At 39.0% G+C, this 13,674-nt stretch overlaps 1 protein-coding gene across 4 annotated transcripts in view; it reads left to right on the top strand.

Annotated features, from left to right (window-relative positions):
• PRKCA (protein kinase C alpha) overlaps positions 1-12,447 on the top strand; it is a 304,778-nt gene extending 292,331 nt beyond the window's left edge. For all 4 annotated transcript variants that reach the window (XM_008167621.4, XM_008167620.4, XM_008167622.4 and 1 more), the window contains one exon: positions 9,183-12,447. In XM_008167621.4, coding sequence (XP_008165843.1) covers positions 9,183-9,347 — 165 coding nt within the window. In that variant the 3' untranslated portion in view covers positions 9,348-12,447. The remainder of the gene's footprint in view (positions 1-9,182) is intronic.
• Positions 12,448-13,674: the final 1,227 nt, after the last annotated feature.

The raw sequence follows: 13,674 nt of genomic DNA, 5'->3' as shown, positions 1-13,674 counted from the left end.
AAGCTGCCAGAGACCCCTGGAAAATGTCTTACTGTAGCAGCTCTCCTCTATAACACTTGTTTTGTTTCTATTTAGTAGCATAACAAGATGAAAGGAATCTATGTAATCATCCTCCATGCAGACGGATGGGGAGCACATGACAGTATGCTAGAATTGTTTTATCAGCATGAGTCTGGGATGGCCACGTTACTCAAGAGTGATGAAACCTTGAGTGACGTAGGTCATCACAAAGCTTTATACAATACCATGCTATCATGTATTTCTGCATATGCTATTTGTTTTATAGAAAAACAATGTTAGAAATGCTTTGGAAAGTTTTTTTTTTTAATATTATAGTAACTCTAGAGGGCTCAGAGGAGGAGAAAAATCCAAATAAATTAGTTTAGATTTAAACGCTTCTATAAACGAATGACCTGAATAGCTTGCCTTTACTGTGAGATCTAATATTTGGGTACATTTCATGGCTGGAGGTAAATGCTGTGCGTTTCATTAGAATCAACCCTTTCCAATAATATAAAAATGCTCAATTCTTGCTCTCCAGGGTCAGAAGATATCCGACCTCAAACCTGCCACTATGCAGGACTGAATATTGTTGCTCATGGTCCTTGGGCCAGTGTTCTGTATTTAGAGGTCAAGGAGGTTGGATGGGAGATGGTGCAGACTCTTCATTTATGGAAAAGAAAAGTACATTTCTCTGGCCAGTTGATGGCAGCTGTTTGAAGCTATTCAGAGGTTTGGAATGTTAGAGTAAATCTCACTAAAGATGGATCAGTAAACAGAGGGAGGGTGCTACCCAAGGAGAGCATATATTCTCAGAGGTGCTGGAACAGTTTTTATAGTGGGGGTGCTGAGAGCCATTGAACCAAGGTGTAAATCCTGTTTATAATGGAAACCCCACGCACCTCTATTTCCAGCACCTATGTCTAGTCTTCTCTTGTTGAGAGTAATATGCATACTTTAACCTCAACAGGAGGTGTGCTTGCATACCAAGAGAACTATATACTAGGCTAGTAAAAGTCAGGCTTATCATAAAAAGTGAATGTCACACACACACTGTGTAAATAAGTAAGGAAATGCCCATGGTTCTATTAATGACCATTGGTGGTTCTCCAACCTGGCAGACAGCTGGGGAATTGCTCTTTTTCAGACACATATTATGTACATTTTTCGTCATGCAATGTTTGTGTCACAATTAAAGCTAAAAATAAACCATATCTCCATTAGTATCAGCATGTCTGATCCTCCGAAGAGCTGAGTGTGCTGAACTCCCACTGAAGTTAAGGAGAATAACCTCAGCACCTCACAGGATCTAGACCCACGTTTCCCATATGAAACTTTATTAAAGGGTGTAAAGTACTAAAAGCCTGAAATACAATCTAATTCCAATATGTCACATTTAATTGCAGAAAGCTATATCACAGCTCCTATTTATATCATAATAGGGGATTAATCACCAGCTGGGCTGTTTCTCGGCTGCTGATTACGACTTATTTTATTTATACAGGTTGCTATTGAAACATATCTAGATAAATCTAGTATTAATGTGGCTGCCTTACTTTCTTAGACAATCATTTTAAATCCAAATCTTGTGTCCCTTGTTATTGGTTTACCAACATATCCTAGTAACTAATTCTATTTATATTGATTTTTGGATAAAAACATCTTCATGAGAGCCTACAGGTATTTGTAAAGCTGGATTCAATTATGTCATTTTGCAGAAAATCTTACTAGGTGTCAGCGGCTCTTGTAACTGAAATAGGGAATTCCTTGAGGCCCAGTCCTGAAACTTTCACTTGCACAAGTAGTTCTTACTTATACACATAGTCCTGTAAGGGACTAACCAGGAGAAAGTGGGCTTGCAGGATAGGACATTTTTTGTTGATAACAGAGGTTCCTATCATGTTATATTTTTACACTGGTGTAACTAAGAGGAAAAATTGGCCCTGCTTTTATATAGCTATATTGAAATATTACATTGATTTTTTTTAAATGCCCTAAAACTTTTTGTTTTGACAAACACATTATAATTTATATAAGTAAAATAAAATTGAAGCGGCTATAGAACAAACTAGTCAGTTTTCCCTGACTACCTGAGACTGAGGTATAATTATGCCTTTCTACATCTCCTAGAAGTATGTTTTTAATTAATAAGATGGTACTTGAGTCTCTTCATTTATCAAGGGAAGTATCAGACAATGGGTAAAATTTTCAAAAGCACCTAAGTCCCATTTTTCAAATTGACGTATGCACTTAAGAATCTATGTACCATTGACTTTCAATTCGACTTAGACCTCTAAGTACCTGAGGCACTTTTGAAAATTTCATTCAATGTCACCTACTATTGAATGTCAGTCATATGTTATATGCTCTAAACAATAATAAAATCATATTTAATTTTAGATTTTCTCTGTGGAAGTACTTGTACGACCATTTTTACAGTAGACAACGAGTGAAGTTCATATAAATAGACTAAAGTCTGAGCCATTGTATTGCTTAAAATGCATGCTATTGTATTGCATATTATTGAAAATAATATGCTAGGGAGTCTATTTTCTGCAGGCAATATCCTCATATTTAATATCTATGTTATGCAGGCAATAGCCTTATTAATTACATGTTCATGGAAGTTTTACATGTGCTTCAAGAGGAGAAACAGACTCTTTAGTTAAAAGTGATGTTTGGCCTTTGATTATACGGTTGCCTGACTAAGTCCTGACGCATAAACTACATCTTCTGTACGTAAATTATACCAGCCCAACAGCAATCTGTTAATGAGCACATCACAGAATTAGGCAGAAAAAACTATTAAAAGCAAACTGCATCCATTTTGCTTATCCTTGCAATCTGAAAGCTAACAGTGTTAGACATGCGCCTCATTATGAATAAAGTGTAAACTGAATTTTTAAATCTGTTTAATTACAAAATGGCATTTCTCAGGTTATTGTTGCTGATTGATACCTTGCTAAAAGGGATATTTTACTGGCAGCTTCCAGTGTAGGAAGTGGGTCTTTTCCATCCTGCTTTAGTACTGGGCAAACATCCATAATAACAATATCAATGTTTAAAGTTTTGTGGGTTTTTTTAATATTACACATTGAGCTTTTTATGATGGATAAACCCATATTAAAACAGGATGAGTCCCTGCCACTGGTTTCCCACACTCTGTCTCACCAGTTCCAGTGCTGTATGTCATTTATCTGCAAAAGGAATGCAGCCAGAAAAAATAACATCCAAACCTTAAGTTGTAATAAGGATCTGACATACAGGAGTGCTGGCAAGAAGCTGAAGGTTATGACAAGTGCCAGTATTCACTGGCTACTGGTACACAGTGCTTATCTGAATTCCTTCAACCTCATTGGTCTAAAAATCAAGCTAGAAATGCTACAATAATGCCTTTCACCCTTTGGCTACTTTGGGACAGATAAAACAAGTAGCACACACACATGTCGCAGAGCAACTTCTTAACCAATTACACTTTACTCTTAGGCCTAGTCTCCACTACTGCTTAACTCAATGTAAGTTACGTCGCTCAGTAGTGTGAAAAAATCACCCCCCCAAGCGACATAATTTACATCGACTTAATGCGGTGTCTACACTGTGCTGTGTCAACAGGAGACGCCCTCCTGCCAACTTAGCTTCTGCCTCTCTGGGAGGTGGAATACTGAAGACAATGAGAGAGCGCTCTCCCATCGACTTACCGAGTCTTCACCAGACCCACTAAATCAATGCCGCTGCATCGATCGCAGCGGCACTGATTTAGCTGGCCAGTGCAGACAAGTCCATAGACAAACACAAGAAAGATAGAGGTCTGTGGAAAAATAACAAAGCCCGCACAAACATCCCTGACTCATTTTCCTCACCCCTTCAGAGTCCTCTGGGTCTTAGTCAGTGTCCTTCTAGCAGGTCCAGGATTCTTCCTTTCCTCCTGGCCAGCCTTATCTTTTTGTTGTGGTCTCCTTTCCCCTTGCTGAAGAAAGTCCTTTTACAAAGTTTCAGCCTCTCTCAGGTGACACCCCCAGGTGGCTTTATGTCCCTTGTCAGGTGATTCATTGGTTAGTTACATTCCACCTGGGACACTGGTTGTTCTGGGCTGCAGCCAGCTCATTGTTCTAAAGGTTCTTCCATTTGAATGGAAGATCATTCATGTTAATGACTCTTGCTTGCTCTCCATCGTTAGTCCACTGCTAGGGGCACAGAGAGTCTTTGCTAATAACCACGATAGCCAAGTCCAGGTTGGAAGTTAAAAGGCAACAATGAAGCACAGACTGTTTATAATCAAAATAGCATTTACAAAAAACAATGGGGTTTATGGTTACATACAGACATACACAAATCTGTCATACTCTGCAAAAAAAAAATGAATAGGGAAGATACACTGCCTTTTTTTCTTATTTTTTAAATGAATTTAGTTGTTTGTGAAAGATGCCAGACACTTGGATAGTCTCCGGGGACTGATTTCCTCAGTTATCCATCGAACGAATGCAGAATGGGCTAGCTTGCACCTCCTGCCTCAAACCTGAATTGGCTGAAAAAGAACGTTCAAACCCCACTGCCTGTTCTCTCCTTGGACTTTCTTTTGATACCGCCAGGAAGAGTGTTATAAGAGATTTTTAGACTTTAAGACCTTGCATGGAGCTGCAGGACTGTTCTACTGACTCATAGACTTTTAAGGCCAGAAGGGACCATCATGTTCATCTAGCCTGACCTCCTGGTGAAAGCCAGGCTAAGCAGGTCTCCTTATCTCCAAACCAAGAGTTTGTGTGTGTCTGCATCAGAGGGATAGTTGTTCAGCTTCATGCAGAATCCTACAACTTGACATTTTGTCACAGATGCAAAGTGCTTTTTGGATACGGCCTGTTTACCAAGAACATGTCTGAGAGCTCTAATATATTTCATATAGTCCACCAAACTGCCATGAAATGATTTTTGGATGACCTAGACCTACGCAAGATATGGATTTGTTCCGTACCGGTGAAAAATTCTTTTATTCAGTTACCAATTCACCAGGCTTGTTTTGAAAGCTATCCACAAATGGTCATCCATCCAACACAGAAACCTGTGAAGAAAAACCCTGTTTCAGAAACTACATTTTCAAAAATTAGGATAATCTCTTGGCACATTTTAAACAATATGTATCAAGAGTCAGAGCAGAAATTAAAAGGAAACAAAAACTAGTCTAAAGGAAAATAACTTTACACTTTGAAAACTACAAGCAATAGTGAATGTGATAAAGATTGTAATGGGGTTCATCTGGATGCCAGATGCAGAATTATTGTTAAGTGACTAAAGACAAAGTAGAAAGGGGATCTACAATAAAGACATTTTTCCAAAATTTCCCCCTGTTGCTAATCCTGTTTGAGCTCCAATAAAGTTAGCAATAATGGGAGCATTAGTGTAGGCCACTGGGTGCCAGAGGCATTTTTAACAACCTGTTAATTAGATTCCCTCTTAGAAGGAATAGATGATGCAACATTAAAAATGTTTGTGGCCTATCTAACCAAGGACTCCCAATGTTACTACCACCAGTGTGCCTGAATCAACATAAGCATCTGCTACAGACAGGGCATAAGCATCTGCTACAGACAGGGCTTAAGAAATCTGACACAAGGGATATGATGACATACTGTAGTTGCTGTTCATGAATGAGGGTAGGAAAAGATTATTTGGGGTCATTTTTTAGACTTCATGTAAAACAAAAAGACAAAAAAGCCAGTTTTGTTTTAAGTCCAAGTAATTTTTATACAGGGACAGAGGAGATAAGATATTTTGCATTTCAGTAGATTAAATACAAACTTAACTTCATGTCAGCTAGTGGCAATTTGTTTAAGAACACACATGGAATATAATTAATAGTGTGAGCCTCCCCAAACCATCTCTGATTACAGTGTATAGTTTAGGAAGGCTATATACCAGCACAACCCAATAATAAAACATTTGCAGGTTCTAGATTAAATTCTTTTGCCGTTTTTCTGGTATTTGACCAACAATCTTTGATAGCCACTTGAAGGAGATGTCATCTTCCCGTGTGTGTTTAGAATATCCTAATTCTAGCCTATGCAACAGGGAACTGTGACTGAAACAAGAATTTTTCATCAAGACATAGAACAGTCTTACTCTTCAGAGTTGTGTCAGTTACAGCAATGTTGTGGTAATAAGATTTATAAAGCAGGTGGTTAGACTATCCGTGATAAAATTATTTAAATGATTCATCTTTGCGTCACCTGCTGAGCTTCCATTGACTGAAAGAACTTATTGGGCATCCGTTTTTCTTTTGGAGGCATAAGATGCATTTGTCAAAGATCTTTTAAAAAAAAAAAAGTTTCACTGGTAAGTAAGCCCCTTTACTGCTGCTTTGAATTGATTTCCATGACTCTAGATTGATTTGATGGTTATTAATTGTGGTACATGCCTGCTTTCTCACAACTCTGAATTTGGAGAGTTTTACCCTTCACCACAAGTCAGTATTGTCCATTCTTGTTCTTCAGCACTTCTGTACCAAAATTCACTGGCTTCAGTGGGCATCGAGGTATTCGGTGAGCACATATTCAGAACGCTGGGTGAAATGATAAGCAAACTAACATAACTCTTTAACCGGTTGGAGTGTTTTTCTGTTTGTGTTGGTAATAAACTGAACAAATAGCCTTGTGAACACTATAGTCAGTGTCCTGCGCATGCAGTTTTTATTTAAAACATAAGGCATCTTGTGCCCAAGACAGCAAAAATTCTTTGCAGCTTTGCTTATACTTTATTAGGCTTGGTCTACACTACCCCCCTAATTCGAACTAAGGTACGCAACTTCAGCTACGTGAATAACGTAGCTGAAGTTCGAAGTACCTTAGTTCGAACTTACCTTGGTCCACACTCGGCAGGCAGGCTCCCCCGTCGACGCCGCGGTACTCCTCTCGCCGAGCACTTCCGGGTTCGATTTATCGCGTCCAGACTAGACGCGATAAGTCGAACCCAGAAGTTCGATTGCCAGCCGCCGAACTAGCGGGTAAGTGTAGCCAAGGCCTTACTATTATTATTTCTGCTAGGTGCTCTACAAGATAATTGGGAACACGGTATAAGTGAACTGTGTCCAAAGTAGCATATGAACCGTGTATCTGATCGCTTGAGTTCCGTCTACTCCTCTTCAACCCTACCCCAGTTTGCATTAGTGTTAGATAATGCAGATGAGATCTTCAAATGAACCATCTGTTCCCAGGTTAGAAGAGGTGCATGGTGGTATATCATCCTTGAAGGCTGAATGCAAACAGTCCCATTAAATGTAATGTAAAGTAGTGCAGACACCCTACAGAAGTTAGCAGAGAGGAAAGGAGCAGCTAAAATGGGAAGACATTTTCACAGGACTTGTAGTACAGGCACACACCACCCTGTATAGCACTGTTCCACTAACATCATTGAGAGAACCTGATTTGCTTTTAAGTTCCTTTAGGCTTCTCCAGAGGATACAAAGTCCAGTATTACCCGAGCGTGCACTCAGTTTCTTCCAGCCAAGCTAATTTTGTTGTGTTCGTTCCATTCCTCCATCCCCTTTTACTTGCCAGTAATGCTGCTTTGCTCTGAGTGTTGTCTGCCCTCCTTAATGCTGCCCTCAACCTTTCCATGACAACTGAGCTCTTCATGTTTATGTTCTGACTCGATCGCTTTCTGCACAACTATACCTCTTTGCTGGCCTTTATGAGAAGAGAGGTCTCCCTATCTGTGAAATAGAACCAGTTGTGTCCAGCCATCTCCACTCCGGGCCTTTATAACTCCTTCCTTTGGCAGACACAACTTGCCTCTCCAGGCTCTCCATCTTTCTGTTATCTAAGAAATCTCATATAGTCTTGACGGCTGAGTTGGAATAAATGTCTTGCAGAGCTGATTTCAGGATCGGCAGCTGCTTTAGAATTCAGTATCATTTCAATAACTTTGCAGGGTTCTAGAGCCCAGGCTCCAGCCCAAGCCTCTACACTGCAGTTAACAGCCCCTTAGTCTGAGCCCCACGAGCCCAAGTCAGCTGACACAGGCCAGTCACAGGTTTTTAACTGCAGTGTAGACATACTCTTAGAGACCCAGAAAATAGCATGCTAAAAGTGTACCTACTAAACAGGATAGAATTCCTCCGAGTTTAATTTACAAAGGGGTCTGCTCAGGTTCAACACAAGCTAGTCTCTCAATTCTCCAAATGGGAGTTATGATGCATTTGGGTTAGTTTTTCTTTGAGGCAAGACCAAGTATTAAGAAAGTGCCTAGTTGTGAACAGTGACAAACCGGTACTCGTGCGAGGTCCAGCTGAAAAAGAGCTGGCAGTCAAAATTCATAGTCAGGTGCATGCTGTAGAACTAGGCTTGGCAGAATTCAATTTTGTTTTTTTTTTTTACCATTTTGACAGATAATATCCATGTTTATTTTAAAGTGTTTTTTCCTATTTTCACATATTTAAATGTTCACAGTTGCGGGAAATTATGGTGCGTCAGACCATCGGGGGTTCAGACAATAATTATTTAATGACAGCGGACACCGAGATATAAAAAGTGAACGCTTTATAACCGTTGAAACTCAAATTGTCAACATCACATGTCAAAATATACAAAGTAAATATCCTTAATTTAAACTCTCATGAGTTGGCAAGCAGCATTTTTCTTACTTTGCCTATCTGTAAATGTCAGTTATTATCAATGGAAGTATTTTTTCATCAGTTTGTGTGTGCGGTGAAATTGACATCTACTGATAAAAATCGAATCCTTCCAAGCTTCTGTATAATGCTGCCAGTAATTGACAGATTCATGCTTCCAGCTTTATATAGATGAGTAATTTTGCTCACATGATAACTCTGTGGAACAAAGCCATTGCCCATCTACCTGAGTAGCTGCAGGGGGAGGTTTGCCCCACTTTTTCCATTCATATTTGTACCATGGTCCTGAGCCACACAGTACTTCTGGAAAGAACTCCATTACATCACAATCCTGCTACTTACTCCATGTGTTACAAATTTTTCATTTTCTCTTCACCTTGCATCTTTGCTATATATTTTAACATCAGGGAAGAAAATTGCGTCCTAGCTACCTGTAAAGATAAAACGTGAGAGAAGCCCACAATATCTATCCTGAATGAGTCAAGAGACAGCGCTGTCAGTAGGTGTCGTTGATGTTTTTTTCATCTAATTATATTATTTTTTTTCCCTTTTTCTCTTTTAGTGTGGCAAAGGTGCTGAAAACTTCGACAAATTCTTTACTCGAGGACAACCAGTATTAACACCGCCTGATCAGCTGGTCATTTCTAACATAGACCAAACAGATTTTGAAGGGTTCTCCTATATCAATCCACAGTTTGTACACCCGAGCTTACTAAGTGTAGTATGAAGCTGATAGACATGAACAAACCACCCAGTGGAAAATGGACCTTTGCCCTAGAATTTTTAGGCCTTTGCCTTGTTGGTTCCAGTTGGGCCTGGAAATTGTAGGGTAAAAAGTACAGGAGGAGGGGGAGGGAAAAGGACACTCATTCAGGATTTGGCTTTGCAACAAAGAGAAGTTGTCTTAGTAGAAGCTCATGTAATATATAGTGTCCATTTATTCACACTACTGGCTGTAGGGTTATTCTTATGAAGTTAGCCATTTTCGGTATATTTTAATATATTTGCATAATTTCTATTGTCCTTTTCCACCTCCCCTCCGGCACTGGAAAAGCGTATTAGAAAAAATGAAACAGCATCAAGTAGGCTGGAAAAAACAAACAACCCACCTTAAAATGGAAAGTCTTCAGCCCTTAAATGTGGATAGCATGAAATGTGAGCAGTAGGCCCTGAGGGACTACTCTTCCTTTTGGTCTTCCTGATGACTCCTGATGAAACGACAGCACAAGTGATTGAAAGGGAGGGGTAACTGCGGGAGGGAGGGGCACTGTGTAAGATTGTTCAAAGCAAAATGTTTCAAGGCTATTGCTTTTAGAAAAATATGGACACGTACCAGGTTGGGTTTTTTTAATGAAATAATGTTGGACACTTGGGCTTTGAGACTCAATTGCACAAAGCAGACACAAATTTAAACAGATTTTCAGTAGCGGCCAGATATTTAGGATTGATGGTAACTAGCGCCCAGGACAAATATTAGCTCAAGGATAAAATTGCATATTTAATAGTAATAAAAATAATAATACTTGTGTTAACTTTAATCTCCATGAGATTATTCTGTGATCCAGGGTGCCATTGTTAGTTATATTAATTTAATTTACACCACTACTCAAGTTCATTGTTAGCCAGTTCTACTAATACCAATATTTTGCTATAAAACTTTTGTTAACCAGAGTGTGAAACAGAACTGTAACCCCTTACAACCCACTCACACTTATTCATTTAGTAGGCTGCAGACTAGGGTAGTAGAGGAGAGCACTGTGTGCCGTAATTTAATGACCGTGTGGAGTTCAAAGTCACTTCCTGCTTTCCCCAAGGTAACTTAGAAAAATACGAGTTTTTTTGGTCTAAATTCCACTTTAAATATTGGTTTAAAACCCGTGGAGCTGTAGAATATGGGAGCCTGAAAGAAAAAGCTGTTAAAAATTGTTTTATTGGTAGAAGGGAATTTAATACATTTTGCATATGCTTCATGCAATAAATTTTGCATGTTTAGTAATAACCCTTAATAATAAGCAAATCTCTATTATTGACATAATCGTATCAAGTATAAAGAGAGTATTAAAAAAATTATAAGACAAAATTGTGCTATGTTTGTGAAGGTTCTTGTTCTAAATGAGCATTATTATTTAGATTTAGCTTAATGTTTTATTGCTAATTTTTTTGCTTAGTTTTGTTTTTTTATTTTAGTTTATGGATATAGTCAATGGGATAGGATATACTATGTTTTTTTAAATGTAGATCTATTTTTAAACAATAATGGCTACCTGCAGGTTTTATACAAGATTCAATGAGGCTTTTATTTCACATCTATTACTTGCAAAAAAGAAAATAGGTTTTCTTTATTTGCAGTGATGAACACTGTAATTAATGCAGTCTTCTCTTGTAGCAATCATCTGGTTAAAATGATTGTTATTTCCTCTTAGACCTTACTAGAAGATACTGATTCAAAGATCAGTAAATACTTTTGTGCATATTTTGGTTGCATTACGGCATGTAAATTGGTATAGTCATTACCTTTTCCTTTTCCTTTTGCCTTGTTAATGTTAGCGATCTTAGACATTTTTTGCCTTCTTGATGTGCATGTCAATGCCAGATGCACGTTGTCTCTATTGCTGCATGCAGAGTGATCTACCGTTTTTTTCCAGCATGTAAACTTACTTTCATGCAAAGTAAAATATTTCCCATAAAATACTTATAAATTTATCAGAATCTGTAACGAAGGGTGCAATTTCCTTAACATCAGTTTTGTATTACAGTAGATCATCTAAACTCTGCCAAAATGCTGTGGAAGGGCCCAATCCTGTAAACTGTTACTCATATGACTATTCCTTACTTCCTTGAGCAGTCTCACAGATTGCAGTGGAGTTATGTCTGGGTGAAATTCAGCCATGTGCAGAGGGCCAGTATCAAGCTTATGTATCTCTTTTAGTCTCAAAAGTTGTTGAGGGAGTCAGTGGTGCATAGTCCTCGTGACTTGTGCTGATCTTCTGCAAAGGAATGGATTTCACCCACAAATAGTCCCATTGCAATCGCTGGGACCACTCTCATAAGAAAAGGTCTATTCATGCGAGTATGTGAATGAGTGAATGAGTAATCCTGGGCTACTGGTAAAATGGAACCTTCTGAGATCTTAGAGAAGAACACTGCACATGAGGAGCACTATAAACAAACCAGAGCTCAAGCTATTGCCAAACTACAGAAACGTTCAAACAAAATTTAAAATTGTTTTAGGAATAATCATTTAAAACAAAATCTGTGTCAAAATACTAAATTTATCTGCCAAACCTGAGAATGAATTGTCTTGTTTGTATATCATATATATCTTTAAAAACATGGGTATTCAACATAAAGGATGTGGACGCCTGAAGAATTTCATGCCCTACTACATTATTCTAATCTACTAGCATTGAACTCCTGATACAGGGTAGGGACAGCAAGGCATCATGCCACATTTGATGGTGGATTCAGTAGATTACTTCAAAAACTCAGATTTAGAATAAGGGGCTCTTAACGTGACAGCCGCCGATACTGACGGGAGCTGTCATTAAATGTATTCTGGGGGTACGTCTGCCCTGCAATAAAAAACCTCCGGCACCCAATCTCAGAGCCTGGTCAGCTGAATTGGGCTCATGGTGTGTGGGGCTACAAATTGCAGTGCAGATGTTCAGGATTGGGCTTGTGCCTGGTCTCTGATACCATCCACCCTTGCGAGGCTTCAGAGCCACGGTTGCAGCCCAAGTCCGAAGATCTATACTGCAATTTTAGCCCCACAGCCCGAGTCCTGCGAGCCTAAGTCAGCTGACTCAGGCCAGTCATGGCTGAGCCAATAGTCTTTTATTGCAGTGTAAGTGTACCCTTGGACTATGATGTGGGGCATTAGGTAATGGAGAGACTTTGAAAAGGAAAAAATAGAAAAGGATAGCAGAGCACAGGAGATCTAGAGAGGAGAGAAGCAGCAGGGGAGACTAAATGGGACAGAGCCAAGTTGGACAGGAGATTGGTAGACAAGATAGGGAACTCGTGTTTTCCTTAGGAGGGATCAGTGGTGAAGTGGAGCTATGGAATGTATCAGATTGTAGACCCACATTTTAAATGTTAAACAGTACTATGCCTACTGGGGCATAACATGAAAGGGCTGGTCCAACATCCAAACCTTAAAATGATTTGCTTTTGTTCATTTCCTCAAGATTTTTCATTTTTATTTTCTTAAGCACTTGCACAAGCTCTGCAATTGGTTAGGTTAAAAACAGGAAGTCATCTCTGATCATGTTACCTCAAAATTCCTGTGTGTGTGACCTCTCCTGTCTTCTTGTGTAGGTTTTTGTAATGCTAACAGAAGGGTACTGAGAACTTGCCCATCCTACAAGGATAAGGCAACATTGTGCAGAACTGTCTAAAAGTGGCTGTCTAGACAAGTTATCCTTAATTAATACTATGCCTTACTCACAAGGTTTCATATGAGCCCTGATGTTAGGACCAGCCCTTTACACATTATTTAAAAGGCACATCCAGTGATTTCCTCATGATTTGGAAATGCATTATAGAAAGTAAAACCCTGAGTGTACAGCAAAAGTGTTCCTAATGCCATTTTAATACAGCTGTTATTTATTTATCAGATATCTATATACGGGTGTGGCTATCCAGAGAACTTTGGTTAACTTGAGTAGTCGTTAACATTAAAGTGATCTCATTTAAGTTAGAACCTTTCCCTTTGAGACAACAAAAACCCCTGATATGAGTTTGTAAAACTAGAACTGACATTTTGTTGCATTAAAATTTAGGTGAAAGTTTTAAGCACCTGATCTTATAAGATCCTGAATGGGCTCTGCTCTCGTTGACTTCTGAAGGAGTTGAGAGTGCCCAGGACCCCCACAATTAGGTAATACTGACACTGTGCTGCAGCAATTGTAGATGCCTGTTGGAGATAAATTGGGCTGAGGGCCGATAAATATAGAGGTGTCCCAAAGAGGTTCTTAAAACCTCAATTCATGGGGAATTTGAACTATTGAGGAAAAAGCTTTGGTTTCAGGCTGCTAATCTGAAACTGCTTGTGA

This window comes from Chrysemys picta, chromosome 12, assembly GCF_011386835.1.
Source record: "Chrysemys picta bellii isolate R12L10 chromosome 12, ASM1138683v2, whole genome shotgun sequence".
Classification (NCBI taxonomy): domain Eukaryota; kingdom Metazoa; phylum Chordata; order Testudines; family Emydidae; genus Chrysemys; species Chrysemys picta.
This window is presented reverse-complemented; position numbering and strand designations above follow the sequence as displayed.